At 46.0% G+C, this 22,611-nt stretch overlaps 1 protein-coding gene across 9 annotated transcripts in view; it reads right to left on the bottom strand.

Moving 5' to 3' along the window:
* Positions 1-2,258: 2,258 nt before the first annotated feature.
* FYN (FYN proto-oncogene, Src family tyrosine kinase) overlaps positions 2,259-22,611 on the bottom strand; it is a 215,232-nt gene continuing 194,879 nt past the window's right edge. For all 9 annotated transcript variants that reach the window (XM_043592132.1, XM_043592139.1, XM_043592130.1 and 6 more), the window contains 2 exons: positions 14,878-15,009; positions 2,259-3,450 (listed from right to left, as the gene is read on the bottom strand). In XM_043592132.1, coding sequence (XP_043448067.1) covers positions 3,242-3,450; positions 14,878-15,009 — 341 coding nt within the window. In that variant the 3' untranslated portion in view covers positions 2,259-3,241. The remainder of the gene's footprint in view (positions 3,451-14,877; positions 15,010-22,611) is intronic.

Raw genomic sequence — 22,611 nt, forward strand, 5'->3', positions numbered from 1 at the left:
CTGAAACCGTGTTTTTTTACAGACTGGAGGTCTGCAGCCACCCTGCATCGACCCAGTCTGTTGGTGCCATTCTTCCAACAGCATTTGCTTCAGACACACTTCACGTGTCTCTTGTCATTTTGGTAATTCTCGCTGGATTTCAAACTTTTTCATTATCATTCTATTCGTTATGATGATCTGTGATCAGTTATCACAGCTCACTGAAAGCTCAGATGATTAGCATTTTTTTAGTAATAAAGTATTTTTAAATGAATTGTTTTACAATGCCATCGCCCATTTCATAGACTTGTGTGGTGTAAACACAACTTTTATATGCGCTGGGAAGCCAAAACATTCGGCTTGCTTTAGTGAGAGGGTCTGGGGCCAGAACCTGTACCCTCTCTCTCTGAGGTAGGTCTGTATTTTTCGTTCTGAAAAAGAGAGCTTTCTGGTCAGTGGATTTAGTTTCCTCGCTCCAAACGTCTACAACTTGTGAGGGACAGAGGCTTCTTGGCATGTGTTGGGAATCGAGGTAGTTTCATTTGCCTGGACTGGTCTACCTCAGGAACGTCTCCGGGTAGCACATTACTGTTAGGAAGAAGGAACCTGAAAACATCTCTGATTTCTCTGTATTCATAGCTACATTTTTACTTCTCCACTGCAACCCTACACAAGATGTTTCAGCGTGCCACGCTGTGTCAGAGTGCCCTGGGGTCGACCCAATTCTCGGGCTTTGCTTCACAGGCGAGAATCCACGACAAACTCAACTGATGAATTAAAGGCTATACTTTGGTTTGAAGAAACTAAGTTTGTTTTCTAGAAGCATCTCTTTTCAAAGCAGGGTATATAACTTTTTCGTTTTTTTTTTTTTTTTGAATGACTGAATCAAAAACACACAACAATCCTCCAGAGAATATTTGCCAATTATCCAACCTAGTGGGACGTGAGGATTAAAAACAAAGTTGTCTTTAAAAATATCTCGAACGTGTTAATAAATTGCCCAGTAATGTGATGGCAATTGTAGAGATCTTTGAAATTTTATCAATTTAGCAATTGCATCAATACCAAAAACAATACCATAAAGACTTGCTTGATTAGCCAGAAAATCCCTTTGTTTTATCCTTTTTTTTTTTAAACGTTGGAAACCCTTTCTAAATATAAAGATTATTTCAGCAAAAAAACTCTCCTTGTATAATCCCACGATAGCAGTGATCTTCGAATCACAGGGTCTTAGATCTGTAGGAACCAGCTGCAAATCTCATCCGACCCCTTCATTTCTGCATTCAGGACCCTAAACAGAGGTGCCAGATGGCTGTTCGAGGTCCCACAGTTGAATGAGCGCAGAGCCAGGCCTGGATAGTAGGTGCAGTCTACCCACTGCCCCTCCTACCACACCAGGTTGCTTCCCTGCTTAGCGACATGCTTGCGGATGTAGAGGGCCACTGGGAAAGACATATACTGACTCTAGGGGAACAGTGCTTCTTCTTGAAATTGTCTTTCTCCTACAAGCGGGATACAGAAAATTCCAGTTAGCCAAAGTGTCCGGTAGATGAAAACATTAAAGTATGCTTAATCTTGCTCTAATGATCCTCTGAACTAGCTAGACCACAGCCTAACCCTTCTGGGGGGCGGGGCAGGGCAGGGGGAGAAGTCCCCACTCTCGGTGTTCTTTCTGAATGTTTCTGTCATTTGGAAATCACTGCACAATGGTTAAATTCACCAGGTAGCTCCTTGCCACCTGGCAGGGGGGCAGTGTCACTGTTCTAGTACCTTCCATGATTTAAACAAATGAACAAAAAAAAAAAATTCAAATGTAAAATGCTCTCTTTTTAATTACTAAATTAAGAAAGTTAAACAATGTAAAAATGTAAACTCACAAATAAATCATAACAAAAAAAGGAATTAAGATTTCAGAGTTGCTACCCAGTATTAAAAACTTAATAGAAATAGGTTTTTTGATTTGTTGTTAAACATGTAATTCAAGGTTGGTACAAACAGCAACTAAAAATGTAGTACTTTTTTTTTTTTTTCCTTTTTTTCCTTTTTCTTTTTTTTTTTTTTTTTGGTGCATCCCCATGAAATGTAAAGTAGTGCATAGTTATTCCACTGGAGACTTCTCGGACATATAGAAAGTCATTTCATTAGCAGTACAGGATGTTTAAACCACTTATTTCACAATGGGAAATGTACAACCCCCCCCGCCCCACCAACTTTTAGTTGCATGAGAAAGTTTAGCAGGTTGCCAAGACTATAACGCTATGGGTTTTAGACCATTTAAATGTGGTTACAAGGTTTATTAAATAAAAAAAAAAGTTTGAAACATTTCAGCATTCATATTTTTGTACAAGAAGTATGTGTGGTTATCCACCTTCCAGTTCCCCTGGTGGTATTGGCCGTTGGCTTGCTTAAACACGCTTTTAGGTTTCAAGACCAAATTGCAGTTAAGTCAAAGCAAATACTGGAAACAGAACTTGTGAATCCAGCTCTGGAGCTGCTTTTGAAAAGAATCAAAGTAACAGCCATCTACAGGTACAATCATGAACCAAAAAAGTGCAATCTAAATTAAAAAAAAAAAAAAAGATCATGCTTTGCAAAAGCCAAAAAGGATGCCACTGGTGTGCAGAGTAATACCAGGGCTTTTATGCAGATTTGGCAGTAAAATCCTCACTCTGGGTCCCGAGGCTTTATGGCCTGGGTTGGCCATGGTCTCCACATTAGCACCCACGTGGTGTATGTACAGGGACAGATATATTATATATATATTCATATTTATAAAAAAGAAAAAAAAACCAAACACCTGTCCTGATTGGTTTTTGTTAAAACATGAAAAAAAATTTTATTGTTTTAGACAAAGAGGCCACTTTTGGAAAATAATACTTTTTTTTTTAGTTGAATCAGGTGAAGACAGTTAAAATCACATAGGATTTGCATTTTAAAAAAAGGAAAGCACTAGGATTGTTGGCACTGGAGTAACTATTTACACTGAACAGAGGTTTGGCCTTTTACATAACATCAATACAATGCATTTTCCAAAGTCTGAGAAATAACAAGGTTCTGTCTCGTATGCTTCACAGAGGAGGTTCGGATTTGGGGACAAGTGTCATTAATGAGGGCCATGGAAGTTCGTCAGCTTCAGAGTCACATGCAATCTGATCCAGGACGGCTCTCGCTGCTCGGGCAGCAGCCGGCTACGGAACTGAAAGCTAATGGGGAGGGGGCGGGGAAGCCTCTTGGATAAGGCCTCGCTCTGCAGACCCAGGTCTCACAGGTTTTCACCAGGCTGGTACTGGGGCTCTGTGGCGGTGAAGTAGTCTTCCAGGAAGCCCTGCAAGTACTCGAAAGTGGGCCGCTCCTCCGGGTCCTTTTTCCAGCAGTGGATCATGAGCTCGTGGAGAGAGATGGGGCAGTCCTGCGGACAGGGCATCCTGTAGCCGCGCTCCACCTGCTCCAGCACCTCCCGGTTGTTCATGCCTGCAAGACAAGGCAGTGAGTGTGGGCCCTGCCGCTCCGCTTCCTTCTACCTTGAGCCTGCACGTGGTTCAAGGGGCACTGCTCCATTCAGAAATAAACAGGAAATGTGCAACTGCTACCGATGAATCTCAAAAGCATTGTGAGTGAAAGGAGCCAGACACAAAAGGCAACATACTGTATGATTCCGTTTCTGTGAAGTTCTAGTAAAAGCAAAGCTACAGTGACAGAAAGCAGATCAGTGGTCGCCAGGGGTAAGGGGAGGGGAACGTCTGCACAGGGGCTGCAGGGCACACTGAGGGGTGATGGGAACCTTCGGTTTCAGGGCTCAGCAATCAACGGCTGTAAAGGCCAGATAGCAAATGTTTGAGGCTTAGTGGGCTGCATACGATCTCTGCCGCAGATTATTTTTCTTAATAGCCCTTTAAAGACACACGAAAGAAAAAACAGGTGGGAGTTGGATTTGGCCCACAGACCATAACCTGCCAACTCCTGTTCTAGATCTCGTACGCAGCGGTGTGACTAGTTCATGTTTGTCAAAACTCATTGTGCTCCCAAAATGGTTGAATTCTGTTGTTTGTAAATTACAATTCTGTGAAACTGATAAAAAAATATGAATGAAGCAGGCAAAGAAACAGAAATCCATGGAATGAAACATACACTGTCCATGTTGATAGCATCTAGAAGCTCCACTTACGAACTTCATAAATTCGTTTTGCTTGTGCCCGGGCAAGCTTCTGGTGCCCCCCCTGCCCCCCCAGCCTGCACCCCCAGCTGAGATCTGCCATCATGTCGGCAAGGCTGGGTACCATCTGGCCCAGCGACCCCGAGGTGCCCTGGGGTTTGGTGACTTTCATAGGGAGACAGGGCGCCTCCGGGGGCTGTGTTTACTGATGACCTTGGACAGGCCATCTATCATTTGAGACCTCTGTGACCCTCTGGGGGAACTGCCTAATGTTGCGAGCTCAGGCTGCACAAACAGGAGACAGTCGGGGAGACTGCTAACCCTTCTGGAGGACGCAGCCTCCCTGCACGTTGGCCTTCCTGACAAGAGCAGGAAATACCATACGTGGGGTGAGGGGAGCGCCCTGACCCTACTCCAATCACTGCCAGACACTATCCTCTAGTTTTCCTTCCTTTTCCTGCCATATCGCTTTCTGCCATCGCCTGCCAAGCACTTGTATGTTTTGGCTGCTCCCTTGGCCCCAAGTCTAATTTGGAATCCTTTCCAACCTCTGACCTGGTTTGTTTGTTTGTTTGTTTTAAACAAAATATGGTTTCAAGCCATGCAGAAACCAAGATTTTTTTCCCCCTATCTCAGGGATACAATGAGAAGACCATAGCATATACACGAAGCAGTTTCGTTTAATTCTGGAGGAGCTGGGCCCAGGGCGTAACCTTGTCCTTTGTCCTGACTTCTGGGGTCTGTTGCCATTCTTCTTGTTTTGTTGTTACTTTTGGACCTGGGTTTATCCTGTGGCCGCCAGCCATGGCCCCGTCAGTCGCATGCCTGTACAAGCCCTTTTAGGATGCTTTCTTATTCTCTGCCACTGTAACTTCTTGTGATAAAATCCATATATTATTCCTGCTGTGTTGAAATAGGCCTTCAATTTAATTATTCTCGCATAACCTTGCTCATGTTTTGGGAGTGATGCCCCGTTTAGTGCGAGAGGTTTAATGAACCAATGTGGGCCCCCTGCCTCCATGCCATGCCTGATTTCACAGGTGCCCTCTTCAGTTGGGTGTTCGGTCAGCTCTGTGGCTAATTAGCTTAAATCCTCCTCCGACTGCTGAAAACTCATTTTGAAAACTCGGGATGGGGTGAGGAGCTGGAAGCGAGGGGAAAAACATGATGCTGCCAGGAGAACGTCCTGCAGACCTCTGGACAAATGGAGTGAGGGGAAGGGGACAGCATTTCCTTATCCACTGTCCCTAAATCCCACAGGATCTGCAAACCAGAAGTGCTGGTAATTCACTTGGCAGCAAAACTGATCTGAACTGACCTCATTCTGGCCATAAAACCTGAGGCTATTTACTATTTTGGTTGATTCATACACACTGCTATAGAAATAAGAATGTATTTGAGTACAGACTTCTGCTTCAGACTCTCCTGGGATGTTATATAATGAATGGTCCATGCACTGTATGCATGTTCTTTAAAAAAAAAAAAAAAAAAAAAAGTCTGATTCTGAAGCACATATGGGCCCGAGAGTTGTGGCTGGGAGCCTCTGGCCCGAGCGGTGGCAGCAAGAACAAGTACATCCCAGGCCAGAAAGGCGAGGAAGAGAGGGTAATCTCTTGTGAGGACTGGCATTCTCTAAAGCCTCTGCTCTGTGTTTTACTACGGTCCTTGGTTTCATAATCTCTCAGAAGCCATATGACCCAAACCTGCAGAAATGCCCCCTTGTCTCTGCCCCTGCCAGGAACCTGTAGGAACTGGGAGGAAAGACAGGCAGAAGGTCTGAACGTCAGAAGGCCTGACAGGCCCCTTCCGGACATGGTTTCCCCACTACCCCCCCCCCCCCCCGCCCCCAAACGCCTTCTAATGCTTTATTCTGGCATCGAGACTGTCCAAAATGGCACCACAGAGTTTAATTAATCATTCTCCAATTGCTCTGGGTTTAGGTCAGTAAATGTTTCGTTTCATTAAAAAACAAACTACTCAAATGGAAAGATTTCATGTATTTCTTTAAACTCTTAATCCAATCTCTGCCAATGGAAAGTTTAATTGGCCACTTGGGTCAGGCCTATTTTTCCAGCGCTCTGCCCAAGTCCCAGACACAGCAGATAGAATAACTTGACCCGGGGCGCCTGGGTGGCTCAGTCGGTTAAGCATCCGACTTCAGCTCAGGTCACGATCTCGCGGTCCGTGAGTTCGAGCCCCGCGTCGGGCTCTGTGCTGACAGCTCAGAGCCTGGAGCCTGTTTCAGATTCTGTGTCTCCCTCTCTCTCTGCCCCTCCCCTGTTCATGCTCTGTCTCTCTCTCTGTCTCAAAAATAAATAAACATTAAAAAAAAAAAAAAAGAGTAACTTGACCCTATACCTGTAGCATCCCCTGAGACAGCCTGCTTCCTGGGCGGCTGTAGCCAGGGGACCCACGTAGGCCACCAGCAGGCCTATGCCGGCAGTCATGTGCCTGCTCCTTGTCTCGCTCCTCCTCTTTCTTCTCTTCTCATGCCTCCTCTCCCTGGGCCTCTCAAAGCGCAGGGACCATATGTAACCAATTCCACACACTGGGCCAAAGCGAAACATACCAATGACAGCTTTGCCAGAAAAGCGGGAAACAAGACAATACACCGGCTGGTGACGACAGCGTGAGCGGGATTGGCTCTTTTCCAACCGTCCGTAAGCCAGAGCCCACACGGCTGACCTGCGGACGGCACCTTCACGACCCTGCACAATCGAGAGCTTGCCCGCCAAGCAAGGCTTAGGCTAGTTTTTACTCTACAAACAACTGCTGGGTTAAGGGGGTTCATATTGAAAAGAATAGTTTCCTCAGCAATAAGAATAATTTTGAAAAATCATTTCAAGAATTTGTTTTTCTTTTTTCTCCCTTTTCAGTGGGGAGAATGCTAGCAGAGAAAGAGAAAAGACAGAAGCTTTAAAACATGGCATACGGGCATGTTTTAGGGAAATGCGGTCATCTACAGTTTGGGCCTCCGCGTTTCCTGGTAGGGGCTGCAATACAGACCCTTTTTCAGTGGGAGGGTGGTCTCCACCACCAGTCGTGGCTGACTGTGGGAGGTGTCATATTCACAAAGCAAAGCTGGGTGTGTGCCCTGCTTCCCAACCTCCACATCGGAGGAGGACCTAGGGGCTGGGGCCTCAACCCCGTCCTCTTCTGACCCCGCCGTGCGGCCCCTGTCCTCTCACGGCGTGGGAAAATGGGCCACTGTCACGGCCACCCTCACAGGGTACTGCTTAATGGTCCTCAGTCCACGGAAACCTGTGGGGCCTGCTGGCTGTCCCAGGGTTTGCTTTCAGATTCCTCTTCCCCAGATCCTCCGCCGGGCCTCCTGTCACCACGGATTTCGGGCTTGCCCAGACATGGTCAGGGAGAGAGCATTGTTTCCAGTCGGTCTGCCCAAAGCACTACAGCTGAGACTCTCCAGCCAAGTGGACTGTACTCACTTCCTGTTGTTAGGACTAGATTGTCCTTTCTAAATCATTTTGCCGGCTTCCTCCTGATTTCCGAATTAGGGTCAAGCTTCCAACTCTCACTATCGATTTTCCTGTGTGTGTGTGTGTGTGTGTGTGTGTGTGTGTGTGTGTGTGTGTGTTTTCTTTCCCTTTGCTCTTTGTTGTCTTTCTCCCTCCTCTTCTTTTAAACTTTCCTATTCTTCTCCTCTAAGCTACATATTAACTGAGTAGAGCCTCCCTTCCTTCTTTTCTTTTAGGTTCTTTAGAGAAGGAAAAAAAAACCCAACCCTCATTTTCGCTGGCAGAGCCGCTGCACTACTTCTGACTCTGTATCCTCTCACGGGGTCTCTCAGCAGATGACCTGACCTCCCCCGGCCTCAGTTTCTTCATTTGTCAACAAAATTGTCAACATTTGTCAACTGTGCTCTTAGCTGTTTGAAAAAAAGACAAAAAATGGTCTTCTATGACAGAAGAGGGTTTTGCTTTACGGCTTCCCGTTTGTGCAGCCTCCTAATATGGATCTCGGAGGGGCCGTCTCTGCACCATCAGGGATTTTCGCTGTTACCGGATCAAGGCTGCATCTGGATTTGACCATGGGTTGCAAGAACCTGGACTTTTGTGCCATGGAAAAATTAAGCACTTTAACAACGGGCATGATGTTAGGTTATCAGACATCAAGATTACTTTTGCAAACTGAGCTTTTCATTCCAAGGACATTATGCTCTATTGTGCATAAGGCTTTCGTCAGAGGCTCCCCCTTGCTTCTCTGCATAAACCCTGTAAAAATCTCCTTCTGTTTACTCGTCTGTGTCTGTTGAGCAGTGCTGTGCTAATGCCAGGGGAAGGAGAGCTATGCTAATGGTGCTTGCTCAGCACGAGCCTGTGCTACCAGACCGTCACGTGCTCTAGTTGTCTTACTGGGCGACAATCGGGATGTGTCACGTCAGGTCTGGTGAAGGATCAAAGTACAAATTTAGGGCAGGCAGATGCTGATCAAAGAGCAGAATGAAAATAAAGGAGTGACATTGAGAAGGCACAATAATGAGTGGTTTTGTTTCTCTTGCCCCATTTTTACCAGATACCCTCAGGGCAGCTGCTTTTATTATTTAATTTTTAAAAAATGTTTATTTTTGAGACAGAGAGAGAGAGACAGAGCAAGCACGAGCGGGGGAGAGGCAGAGAGAGACAGGGGGAAAGAGGATCTGAAGTGAGCTCCACGCTGACAGCAGAGAGCCCAACGTGGGACTTACATTCACTGAACCTGAGATCATGACCTGAGCTGAAGTCGGGTGCTTAACCGACTAAGTTCCCCAGGCGCCCAGGGCAGCTGTTTTTATTAAGTCTGCTATATTAGTAAATACAGAAGTGACAGCTACTCAGGTGCCTTGATACACAATTTTAAAGCTGATCACGCAGTGCTGAGAAGAACTCTTTTGTCCCAGAAAAGAAGTGAGGAAGGGGGTGAGGGCGTCCATTGGGAAGGCCATGGAAACACAGCTGAAATGAAGGGCAGCAGAATGCAGCGCTCAGGAATGGAAAGTTCCTCTCCGGCTGCCCTCTCCACCTGCATTTTCCTCCCCTCCTTTCTTCCCTCGCCAGCCACACTGGCTGAGAGAGATCTTGTAAGGATAGGTGGCAACATGACTCCTGGGCATCCAGGCAGGATTGCCTCTCTGGGGGAACGTCATGAGCTGAAAGGAGAAGCCCTGGGGACTGGGGATGGGCGTGGAGAGGGCAGAGGGCAAAGCACCCCTGGCTGACAGTTTTCATTCTGCTTCCCATTTTCCTGCTGGAGAGTCTAATCACTTCCTACCCCAAGAAAAATCTGCTCTGTCGGCATGCTGAGCACAGCAGGAATAGTAAGAGTGCAGGTGATGAAAATGGGCTGCTGAACACAGAGGAATGTATGTCTACGATCCAGGGCATCTGAGTGGGGCAGAGGGAGGAGAAGGGCAGGATTTCTAATTCTCTAAGGAAGGTGGCTTCTAGTTTCACTAATTTCCTTTGCCTCTTCGAGCCATCGTCAGGTGACTGGATATAGTCATGAAAGCCAGGCAGCTGTCACTTATTTAAAAGATTTGAAAGTGCTTCAAATGCACGGACAAATGTGATGTGCTTAAGAAAATGATCCTGCTTTGCCAGATCCTGCCAAAGTCACAAAGCAGGTGTTCAGTTGAGAGCCAGGGCACAGGATGGCCAGAACATTCTGCCTAGAACAGGGTGGAACATGGTGTTTCAACTGACCACAGTGTCCATTTCCCAGAACAACTCTGAGGACAGAGATTATCTCGTGGCTGGGACAATACATGCTATATTTACGTGTGGAGATGATGGAATAGAGTTGGAGGCTTTAAAGGTTCTCAGCCAAACTAAAAAATCTTGTTTCAAAAACCTCATAGGCATAATCTGTTTTTTGGGTTTTTTTTTTTTTTTTTGCTATCCCAACTATCCGTCCATCAATCCATCCATTGATACATCCAGCCATCTACCCATCGATCAATCAATCCATTCATCCATCGCTCCACATGCTTACACTTATTGAGAGTCTACTATGGGGAGACACTGCTGAGCACTGGCAACATATAAAGGAGCTCCTGTCCCTTGGCCGCTCAGAGCTGCTGTGAAATACAGACACACGGTCAGGGGCTCTGACAGAGATGTACCAGGTATCACGGAAGTGAGCACAAGGGGCGAGCCACTTGGTATGGACACGAAGAAAGCTACACGGAGGAGGTGATGGCTGGGCTGGGCTTTGAAGGATTCTGAGGCAGGCAGTGAAGCCGAGAGAGCGACTCACAGGTCAGAGGGAAGGGCTGGGGGTGGCGAGAGAGAACTCACGTCAGATCACGTCACTCCTGCTCAAGCCCTTCAGTGACTCCCCATCTCACTAACGGTGAAAGTTAAAGTCCTACTAAGCACCTAGGAAGGCCCCATCTGATCTACCTGGGGGCCTCTCAGACCTCCTGTTCCCTCAGCTCCAGCTGCACTGGCCTCCTGTTTTCAGGGCCTCGCTGTCTCTGGGATCCTCTGAAGAAAGATTCCCTGCCACACAGCTACCTGGCTAGCCTTGCTTCTTTCCAGGCCTTTCCTCAGATGCCACCCTCCACCCCCTTCCCCGCTTTATTTTTCTCCATACTTATCACCACCCAGCCAATACCAAACATAGTCAGCTTATTATCTTGGTTCATTGTCTGTCTCTTCCAAGAAGAATAAACACTCGTGAGGGCACGAGTTTCTGTCTGTAGGCTGAGTGCTGTACTCCTGGTGTGTGAGCAGTTCCTGGCATACAGTAGGTGCTCAATAAATATTAAGCATGTGGAGCATGTGGAATGACTCCGGGAGATTTTTTTTTCCCCCTCAAGGAAAGGGTTAGTAAGGACTATGCAAAGCTAAGTCTTCTGGAGTTTCTCTGGAAGGTGAAGGGAAGCCACAGACATTTTTAACTGGGAGAGTAAGATAACCGGGTCTCTGTTTTCTAGGATAACAACCTGGTGGTGACAGTGACAGAATGGGTGGAGGGGAAGAGAAACTGAAGCGGAAGTCCCATGAAGAGGTCACTGCAGAGTGGATGACAGCCTGACACAGGGCAGTGGAGGCAAAGAGGAAAAGGAGGTGGTGAGGGAGGTTTTGAAGGTGACATGACGGCTTAAAATGCGGAACTCTGATTTTATGCATCAACCCCAGAAAACTCCTTTTACGTGCGTGTTTTCATTTCTCACATAAACAACCCCATCGGTACAAAATCCATTCTAATCTTGACGCAAAGAATGGTTCTGCACCTTGGCTCACAGAAAAGCAAGTTATACTGCTGGGCCTAGAATGCTTTCAGGTCAGGCTGCTCCCAGGGAACCTGTAAAACTGAGTGGTTCTTTGCAACTATGTGCATCTCTGTGGCAAATCTCGGAAGCAACCTTTGTCTGGGAGGGTGGTGTGTGGGACTCCTGTCCCCACCTCCCTGTTAATCTCAGCGTCACACTTCCGTATTTTTTTCTTTGGCTCCAAGGCTGTCATTCAGTTTGAGATTGTCCTTTTAATCCATTCCTTTTTCAGAACCAGCTAACCGACCAGGCGGCCCATGTTTCATTGTCTCCTCAACCCTTCTGCTCTTCATGGGGTCACACCTCACACACTCCATTCTAAGCTTCTTCTCTGATTCTCCCTTCTGGAACTTCTCTCGTGCTGCGCAAATATGCCTGGCAAGCTTTATGAGCCCACGGAGAAGTCATTTCCCCTCCCTTGACCTCATCCTCGTCGTGCAGCCCAAGTACCTTTCCTCTGTGTGAAGGTGACAGAAGGTCATTCTCAGGTGTGAAAGAATTCAGGAAAATACCGCCACCTACCGTTCTTGCAAAAGGAATTGCTTAAAAATATACCGTAGCCAACTGCAAAATTTCTACATCGCGATGTCGGCACGAGGGACAGGCACTGGGACTCTGTCCTCGGGTACCACCGACAGACACGAGGTTTCGGTGCGGCAGAGAAGCCATGCCTTGGCACACATTGACTCGGCCACGCCAACACCGAGGATGTGGACAGGAAGGTCCTTCCTTGCACAGTGACATCTGGATGAAGCTTAATGATGCTGTGCCTTAGGAACTGTTATCCTTCATTAAGGTAATAATCCTGTAATTGGAATTCCTCTGTAAAAGCCTCTCCCTCAAGAAGAGTTTACTGTAAGATACAGAAGTCCAATTAAATAGGATTATAACTACGTTGAAAAACAACAACAAGAAAAACACCCAAGAAGCACCCATGGCTAGGAATGGGCCTGGGAACAATCTTCTGTGGCTGTTTGTGGGCGAGGGGCAGCTCAGGCCACTCGCCTGCTGACAAAGCTCCCCTGGCCACTGCTGCCGACCAGCCAGGCCCCAGAGCCTCCCCGTGGTAGCACGTGAGGCCCTCGCCACGGGACTTTCCAGCCACACTTCCAGGCTTCACGTCATGGCCCTCAAATCCCTTATTCCTGCAGCTCCTTGAACAAGCACCGTTGTCCCAGGCTTTGCTGCCTTCCCGCATGCTGGTCCTTGTCTGGAACCTTCTTCCCTCTTCCTTGACTTGAGGAGGAGGCCCTACTTGCTTCCTTCTCCATGAAGCTTCCCAGACAGAACCTGTCCTCTTATCCTCACAGACTCGGGGCAGCTCTCCAAGCCTTCCGCACGTCAGCAGCTGCTCACAGTACAGAACTATGCATAATAAAGTACACAGTTCTCGTTTCAAACTCCTTTGCCACCCTCACAGGATTCTGAGGGAAAGGTCCCTCTGTAGATACCTGGATCAGGTGCCCCTGACCCCACTATCAGAATTAAGATTCGAGGCCCACAGGGAGTAAATCCAAGTAATCCACTCCTTGAGGATCATTTCCTCTAATAATAGATAAGTAGCAGGAAAGACTGATGTCTTCCTGGATTTGATGCATCTTTTATCTATCTGACTGTAAATTCCATGAGTGCTGGGACTACATTTGTTTATCTGCTCATTGTTCTATCCTAGGCAACCAGAACAGTGCCTCACTCCAGGAAGGCTTTAATCAGTTTCCTGAGAGTGTGAAATGTCTTATTTGTACTCATTTCCTAGGTAGAGTAAGATGCCCGGTGCAGTTCACACTCACCGACGCTCTGCTGAATGAATGAACCCTAGTCTGAGTTCTAAAATAAGGCCTTTTTCTTTATGCTAGAACCAAACTTGGTAAAAGACTCTCCCTAGAAGCACACACCTGCCTGCCTTCCCTGAGGCCCCAGCCCCTGCGCCTTTGTCTGGGTTTCTGTGTGCAACCCTGAGAAACAAAAAGCGGCTTTGTATCACTGAAAGGAAAGCCTTTACGAAATGCAAAACAACATTAACCTTTTCCCCTTCACTGCATTCAACACACTGGCCAACCGTAAACCTGGGGGATTCAGGGAGAAATTGGTTCAAAATTCAGGCCAAAAAAAAAAAAAAAAAAAAGATGCCTTTTATCTTCAAAATCCCAAGACCTGCACATTTTCCCCCTTGAGAAGCAACTCAAAAATGCCCCTGCTGTGCTCCAGGCCCCTCTCAGGCAGCCCTTTCTTGCATACTGCTTGGCTCTCTTGGAGAGCCTGCCCACTGGTGCATGCTGGGAGGAGCCGCCCCCGCAGCAGGAGAACGGACTTCCACCTGCATCTTGAAAGGCCCAGGGCTGGCGCTTCAGAGACACGGAAATTTGTCCATTTTGTCTCTGTGCCAGCCTGGCTCTCCTAGGAGTCTCAAGGCCACGCCAACCTGAAAAGAGATCCTCTTTGCTTCTCTGCATTCTCTGAAAATGACCAGAAATAATCATAAAAACGAACAAAGGGATTACAAATTAATCTGCCCTCGCTGTCTCCTCTGACTGCAAAGATAGAATTACAAACCCAGGATTTGCAAAAGACCTCAATTCCTCATTAATCTCCACTATCGTTTCTATCTTGGCTATTTTTTTTTTTTTAAGCTCCTTTCTTAGGCAGGGAATGAGGGGGAGCTATGTTCTTTCTTCACTCAACAGTAACTGAAAAATATGTCCTTAACATTTCAGAAAGCAGATTGTCCATGTGCTGTAATATAACCACTAAAGCGTGGAGGTGAAATGGCACGAGTGTCCTTTATGTCACCATCTGTCGAAATTAATGAATTTAAGTGTGGAAAACCTAAACCTGTGGTTTCTTTGAAAAGCATGAATCTGACAATCCTGAAAAATTCCAGGGCCTAAGAATCTCTAATTTCTTTATGTTGTACTTGTTCTTCTAGGGCATATTTTGACTGTTCAGCACAGGGCAGTGAGTGGCCTCTAAACTGTGTTTCGCATGTGCCTCTGCTCTCTATGGCCATCTGGAGCTGGGGCCTGCAGAGAGAACAGGTCCAGGCATTTTCCCGCCAGGTTCACTCCATGGGTCAATGCTACAATGTAATCAAAAAGCACATCTCTTTCCTGGAAGTGTCTGCAAACTCGATTTGGGTTGAGTTTCTGCCAGCCACATTTCTGCTCCTGGAGCCACGGATGCACACTCCTACTGAGAGAGGAGAGATTCCATGTACTGGGGTGGACTGAAACCTCATAGTAGCTGCTGTTCACATGACTCCTGGCATACAATGCATGGTAGCTGCTTGCCTGCATGATGTCCATGGTGGCTCCCAGTTCTGCTTTCCTATGGCTAAATACCTGTTCGTGTTCTTTAAACTCGTGCACAGCAGAAAGCTGAGGATGGGGCTTAGAAGGCAAACTGAGAAGTGTCCCCAGATGGTGCTAAGACAGCATCCAATCGGAGGCCCATTGCTGCCAGGTCCCGCCCTTACCTGGGTATGGCACTCTTCCTTTGGTGACCAGCTCTGTGAGTAAGATTCCGAAAGACCATACATCAGACTTGATCGTGAACCTCCCGTACAGGGCTGCTTCGGGGGCCGTCCACTTAATGGGGAACTTTGCACCTGCAGAAAGAACATGTGATTGATTACTTGGCAGGCAGAGAGCATATGGCACCGGGTATGGGGCTGGGGAGGAAGAGCGCTAGGAACCACTTTCACAGAGGCAAGTTCACAGAGGAGGAGGAGAAAGTGGTCAATAAGGAAATGGAGTACAACTGACTACAATTGAGCAGCTGTGGGGTCTAGTGCTGGCTCTGTGACCTTAAGCAAGCTAGTTTAATGTTAATTTGCCCACCAAAGGGTTGGGAGTTCAAAGCTCCTTAAAGCTCTGGTTTCTAGAAACTGGAATCTATGATCACACTGAATGTCACAGGTTTGGTCTGGATAAGGGGCTGACCTGCGATTTAGGGAACTCATTTCATATGTCTTTTCTTTTGCTTTGAAATTATGTCATATTTTAATAAATATATATGGTATTAAATCATAATGCTACTCTCATGAATTCTTTGATATAGAAAGGCCAGAGTGTGTTCTTCCGAGGTACATAAAAACCAAATCAAACCACCGTGATTGTCTCAAGGTGAAGACAATTTACTGTAGCCCATGTATTTTGTTGAAATGGGCTGTATTTCCCAAGGCCTCCTATATCCACAGCAGAGAAATGATTTTGCCTTTGGCTACCTCCCTCCACCTTTTCTCCCTGAGAGTGGCCATCTTTGCTTCTGGGATAGTTTTTTCTTTTGTACTATATGATCTCTTGTTTACCGCCCGACCTTTCTCCTACCAGCCCGAGAGGGTACTATTTAATAGTGTTTGCTTTCAAAGAGCAGTCTTGCCTCAGTGACTATCTTAGGAGTCTGATTTCTCAAGACCAAGCAGCAAATGCATGCCAGTCAGGAGAATCTTTTCTTTGAAATTTCTCTGATCATTAAAAGAATCTTCTCTCCAATCTAAAAGGAAGGCTGTTCTTTATAAGGCCAGTTGTGTGTATGGGGAATTAAAATTGATTCGGCAGCCTGTGCGCTCACATATTAGGCTCAGCAATTATAAAGCAGTTCTAGAGATCTCATCAAACAAACTGAAAGAAAAACACAAGGAATTTTTGTTACTGATATAAACACAATTATATGTTAAAAGCATGTTAATTTTACATAGGAGCTCCTAAAAAAAAACCATACAAAGGCTGACAGAATCAGAAATTTTTGTGGTATCTTCTATGAAAAGTCACAATGTGCAAAAGTGGCAAATAATTAAAATCTTTAAATTAGTATGGTTTTAATAACCAGAGGTATGATAAATTACAGCAATTAGATTTTTGTTTTAAACACAGTACATGATAACATCTTTAGCAAATCTGCCCTGGCATTTTCTGGCAATATAATTTTCCTCTCCATCTCTTTTATGCCAGTGTGAAATGAAATTAAAAAAAAAAATCCTACTATTTCATTATGTGGCATCTCACATTTACACTGGAGCAGAGAAGTTATTCTATGGTTTTCTTTTCCTTTTATGCACGGAGTTATTTTTAATTAGCTGTGTTTCTCAAGCATAATTATTTCTATCTTTCCTTAAGTGCTGCATGATTCCACACAAGGCCTGGTATTCTCTGAACAGTCATTTTGTTTTTAAAGTTTCTTTCAAAGCGTTCTTCTGTGTGAGAACCTACCCTCGAGCATTCTGTTCACGCAGCTTTGGACTCTGAGCCGCTGGGATTAATGTGATAGATTTTCTTCAGTGTCGAGAACAGACTTTGCCCTGGACCAAACCTCAGCTGGAGTTCTCTTATTTCAGAGAATTAAAGGTATATTAAATTCATTCCTATTTAAACTATCTCTTGAGCCAAATGGCTTGGAAATCTATGTCCATCTCTAAAAGCAAAAAGAACTTTTTTTTTCTCCCTTGTGCAGATACGACTCCCGTAAATAAAATGACAAACAAAAGGAGCCTTTCTTCCCTTCTTGGAACCATTCAACATTCGTGAAGGTGTGTATGATGCTAACAGTAAACCGTTCAAAATTTGGATAAAGTCACTTTGGATTTTCCGAGAGAAGATTTCATAATGTGAGCTTGAAAAAAAAAACCAAACCCAAATGTCAATATATCAGCCATTTGTGCTAGTCGGCTTTGTTGTTTTCTCATTACATCATCTACAGCAAGAATTGTAATATGTAAACCTTCAACAAGTAGGTTCAGACAAAGGCTGTAATCGATCTCTGATAGGAAACCATTTGTGGATATGTGCTCTGAGACTTAGTAGCAGGGGCTTACGTAAATAAACTTATTTTGCATTAGTTTTCTTTCTGAGATAAGCAATATGTTTACTTACACCTAATACATTTTGGAAGAAAAAGAAAGAATATCTTTGTCCAATTTCTCCTACTTCTTTTCAATCTTAAAATAGCAGCCACTGTTGACAAAAGGAGCTTCTCTAAAGACAACTCGTATTTTCCTTTTCAAGGCAGACAAAAGGTTAATAAATTAAAGCAGCGATGATCTGTTAGTCATTAACTATGGTTTCAACAAAAGAACTGATTGATGTTCGCTCTTTTACTCAACTCATTACCTCTATTTCCGCTCACCTTGGTTTCCCACCTCCTGAGGGTACAGATGTAGTCCCCAATTGGGGAGAGTTCAACCCCCGGTTTGTGGCGGTGGTGGGTGGGGGAGGGTATCTCTAAGGAGATGCAGCCCCAAATGGGAGAGAGTTCAACCCGGGGTCTGTGGTGGGTGGGGGCGTGGGGGTGTCTCTATCCAGGCAGGCTGCATGTTGCAGACCCCGGCCTATGAGAACAGCATTGCTGGGGCTGTCTGGAATACCACCTACACAATCCCACAGGCGGCCTTCCTGGGGGCTGCGGTAGGCTCTCTCCTCAGGTGAAGTCAAGAAAGCTCAGAAACCTGGAAGGAATTCCCGATCTCCTGGGTATAAACACTGCCTTTCCCTTGAAAATAAAGTTCTGACAGGCAGAAAGTCAGGATCAAAGATGTCTTCTAAGCAGTACAGATTTGTAGAAAAAAGGAGACAGTGTCCAGAGGCCTATACAATGATGAACTTGGCTCTGTTATGTAACCAGCTGATTCGCTCTTCTTGAAATTCTCCTGTTTGGGAGCAGGATTCAGACGCCAATGCAATTTCCTTTCCTTTGCGTTTTATTCGAATAGCAAACTATGGCAGGTAGGATAATCTGTGTCACTGGTATCATGTAACACTCTGTGAACTTGTTCAATGTTTAGATGCACTAAAAAATATAGGAATTATCATTCATCATTGCTCTAGTTTTTACTTCTTACTGAATTTACTCTAACAGTTTAGGATTCTTTTAAGCCAACACACAAAATGGTGCATGTAATATATATGTGTGTAATGCATGGACTTGAAACGCCTTTTCCACTGTTTCCTAGGTAGTGTCTGCAGATTTTGTACCTCTTAGGATAAAGCCCTTGCTGAAAGTCTGACCTGGTGTGCCACTGGGGCCCATGTCCTGGAACCACCTTCTGGGTAGGGTGTCTCTGCACTTGTGCCATTTACCTTCCTGCAATCGTGGTGAGGACCGGTGAGCCTCATGCTGAGCCATCAGGCACCTACCTCTCAATCCTGTTTCTCTAAATTCTGTTGAGATGTGAACCGACTGGGCATGAGCTCGGTGTGACAACAGGGGATTGGACTCCCTCTCTTGGCTTCCACCTCTCTCGTGACCCCAATGTCACCTGCGTTTGTATCACCTGCTGGGCCCTCCCTCTTGAATTCCTGACCTGTATATCGGATTCTCTCCCCAGCCTCTCCACTGGGAGGCCTCAAAGGGCCTTTCAATGCAACATCCCAAATTTACCTTTCCCCACGGTTTGCCTTGTCAACTGCCTAGCTGATGAGACCAGAATGCCGCAAGGCCCCCTCATTCAGATGCTGCGTATATCTGCCCATCGCCATACATCTTCCCTGAGTCCCCTTCCACCTCTGCTGCTTCACCACTTTCCATGTTGAGTCCATTTCACTCCGGAGAGTGCATCTGTGTGTCTTCACTACCCCCACTCTGGTCTGTGCCTGCTCGCTCACGGTCACCTGTCTGGACTCCTGCAATGGCCTTCCCATTGGGCCCACATTTACAGTCTGGTCCCTCCTCCCTATGTGTCCAGCCTCTTCTTGTTATCCTGGGCCTCCCGCTCCTCCCTATCTCCAACCTCTCCATTGCCCCTCTCTGATGGCTCCTGCCTGCTGCAGGGCCACGGGGCAGGCTGTTCCCTTTGCTGACGTCCCTCCCCCATGGCGAACTCTTGCTCCTTTGCTCTTAGCCTAAGTGTTATTTGCACAGGGAACCTCCACCTGAACACTAAGACTGGGGTAGGTTCCCTGGTACTGTGCTGCCAGAGCGTCTTGTTCTTTGTGGCTGCTACTTTTCAAGGGCAAATGAATACGTTTGAAGTACTCAGAGACTGTCCTTGAGGGCATGGAGCAGGTCTTTCTGGATGGCCACCTTATCTCTAGTACTGAGCCCAGTGCCCGGTGCCCGGAAGAAACTAAAGAGGTGGTGAATGACTGAGTAATTGGACAGATGCTTAGTCCTCCCAGCCTTCCTTTCCAGCCTGAACTGACACAGCTCCTTACTTATTATTAGCTCCCTGCTCTCTGGAGGGTCCTCTCCTTGTTCTCAGTGACCAGTGTCACTGTCTGTCTCCATCTGGATGCCCTCCTTATAAGGGTCTAACAACTGCCGGCTACTGTAGAAAAGCATCTGTCACAAACTAATGACACTTAGAAACACCCGGAAAAACCTGTGTTTTTAGTGCCAAATGAAGGGTGGAGTGAATCTGTCTCAGACGGAGGGAACCCCAGACTTTGCTCTGTGAGGAGCAGGGGGTCTAGATCCCTGGAGTTGCAACTCCAGGTGGGGGTTATATCAGCAAAAAGACAAGGTGGCCAGAGGCCTTGGGAGCGTTCACAGCAAAACGCAGCGGAACATCTTTTTCCGAAAAGACTGAACAGGAAAGCGGGTAACCGGACGCCAATCGCTCACACTCACAGGCCCTGGTCTTCCTTATGTAAAATCAGGTTAATAGTCTTCTGGGCTTTAGGTATGAGGAAGGAGAGGGTTGTGGACTTATTCGGTTATCAAAGTTGGACCACAAAATAACATCGAAACCCCACTAGTGCTGGCTGGTTTTGTCTTCTCTTGTTTCCTACCATGAGCACTTCTGAGTTCTTCCCCTGTGGTCGGCACCGCACCTCGTTCCAGGGAGCCACCAGTGAGCTCAACCCCTGGCTCTCATGGAGCATGCGGCTTAGTCCGGGAAGGAGACAAAATAAACGAGTGGCCATGATATATGTCAGACGGTGACAAATGCTATAAAGAATGACAGAATGGGCTACAAGGACAGATTTTATGGGGCTCTGCAAGGCTCACTAAGGACGTTGGGTCCCATCCGAAGTGTGATGAGAAGCCACTGGGGCTTGTGAGCAGAACATGATGACATCCCACCTCACTGTTTCTCCTTGTCTTTCAAATGTAGCAGACAATAGAGCATTACCTCGAGAACGATTTACGAGGAGAAAGAATGTGAAGAGCATTTTGACTTTTCAAAACTCTCGAGAAGCATCATGACGTTTCGAGGCCCATGGGCATCTATCAGCAATCAGTATCAGATAAGTTATATTTCTGTTGTCACCTCTGACATCATATTTAACTAGTGGCTCTGGTCACATTTGTGCTATTGTAGCACACTTTTCAGGTTTGAATAATACCAATAATCTCAGCAACAAAGGAGTAAAATAGCATACTCCAAAACTGCAAGGCTCAAACATTTTTATGGGAAATGAATTACTTATCTTCTCTGAGTTTATTCTTCCCCGATGTCCCTCCTTCCTTCCCAAGCCTTTCTTGTGTCTCTGCTTTAGGCTCTTCTTCATACTTCACTTTCTTTTTTTATTTTTTAAGTTTATTTATTTTGAAAGAGAGTGCAAGTTGGGGAGGCGCAGAGAGAGAGGGAGACACAGAATTCGAAGCAGGCTCTGCACTGTCAGCGAGGAGCCCCATGCAGGGTTCAGACTCATGAACCATGAGATCAAGAGTCAGACACGTAACCGACCGAGCCACCCAGGCGCCCCCATCCTCGTTTTCTAATGGCCTCGGTGTTGTGGACTCCTCCCTCCCTGCTTCCTCCCTTGGGGAACAAACACAGGTTCTCACGACTTCCGCTGCCCATCATCTCTGTATGAACAGGGCTGGAAATACTACACAGACCGTTTCTCCTCGGAAGTCCCAGTTTTTGATTCGCAAACGTCTAAGGGACAAAGCCTCTAGGCTGTCTCACCTTTATCTCACATGTGGCAACTAACTATGAATCTAAATTCATCATTTTACCAACTCATCTTACTATGAATAAGATATTTTATTATAAAGGATATTCTTGTATTAGGTAAAAAGTTTTACTAAAAGACTGACCTGACTTAAAAAGTTTATTCTCACTATAATATTTTAGGATGGAAATGGAGTTATCTTTTTTTTCCCTCCTACTATCCCTTTTCTTTCTTTTTTTTTTTTAATTTTTTTTTTCTCAACGTTTATTTATTTTTGGGACAGAGAGAGACAGAGCATGAACGGGGGAGGGGCAGAGAGAGAGGGAGACACAGAATCGGAAACAGGCTCCAGGCTCCGAGCCATCAGCCCAGAGCCCGACGCGGGGCTCGAACTCCCGGACCGCGAGATCGTGACCTGGCTGAAGTCGGACGCTTAACCGACTGCGCCACCCAGGCGCCCCCCTACTATCCCTTTTCTGGGGGCCACATCATCATTCTGCCAGGCTGCAAAGCAGAAAAAACCTGAAAGCCAGCTGGGACTTCTCCCTTTCCTTAAACCTCTGAGCTAATCCATCACCAAGGTTTGTTTGTTTGTTTCTTTCTTTCTTTTCTTCCTTCTTTTCTTTTCTTTTCTTTTCTTTTCTTTTCTTTTCTTTTCTTTTCTTTTCTTTTCTTTTTCCTTCCTTCCTTCCTTCCTTCCTTCCTTCCTTCCTTCCTTTCTTTCCTTCTTTCTTTCTTTCTTTCTTTCTTTCTTTCTTTCTTTCTTTCTTTCTTTCTTTCTTTCTTAGTAATCTCTATGCATAACATGGGGCTCTAGCTCATGAGTCACATGCTCTACCAACTGAGCCCGCCAGGCACCCCATATCACCAAGGCTTCCTGTTTTCTTCTTTGACATGTCTCTCAAATTTTCTCTTTCTTATTTAAGCTCTTTGCTGAAACCTGTCTTGGGTCCTCATCCCTCTGATCAGTCCTCCTGTCACGGTGCCCTGCCTCTGGATCACTGTCCTTTCAATGAGTCACTTAAACCAATGAGTTCATAACCCTCTCCTCCCCAACCTCATTGTGCCCCCCTCCCCCCCACCCCCAATTGCACGAAGGCAAACTCCTCCACCTGTTTTTCATACCCATGTATCTGTTCCACTTTGGCTCTTGCTACCCCAAACCCATCTTCTAGTCTGGTTTGCTTTCTCGGAACCTATACCCTGCACTTGGCATAACCATACCTGTTTCTTGTTAGCTTTTTCTAAACATCTCCTCTCCTTCCACCTGCATAGCTGAAGCCTACTCATCTCAAGTCCCACCTTCTTCATAAAGTCATCTGTGATTACGCCAGCCTTCAGTGATCTCTCCCATGCACTTGGAGCCGATGCTA

This window comes from Prionailurus bengalensis, chromosome B2 (assembly GCF_016509475.1).
Source record: "Prionailurus bengalensis isolate Pbe53 chromosome B2, Fcat_Pben_1.1_paternal_pri, whole genome shotgun sequence".
NCBI lineage: Eukaryota > Metazoa > Chordata > Mammalia > Carnivora > Felidae > Prionailurus > Prionailurus bengalensis.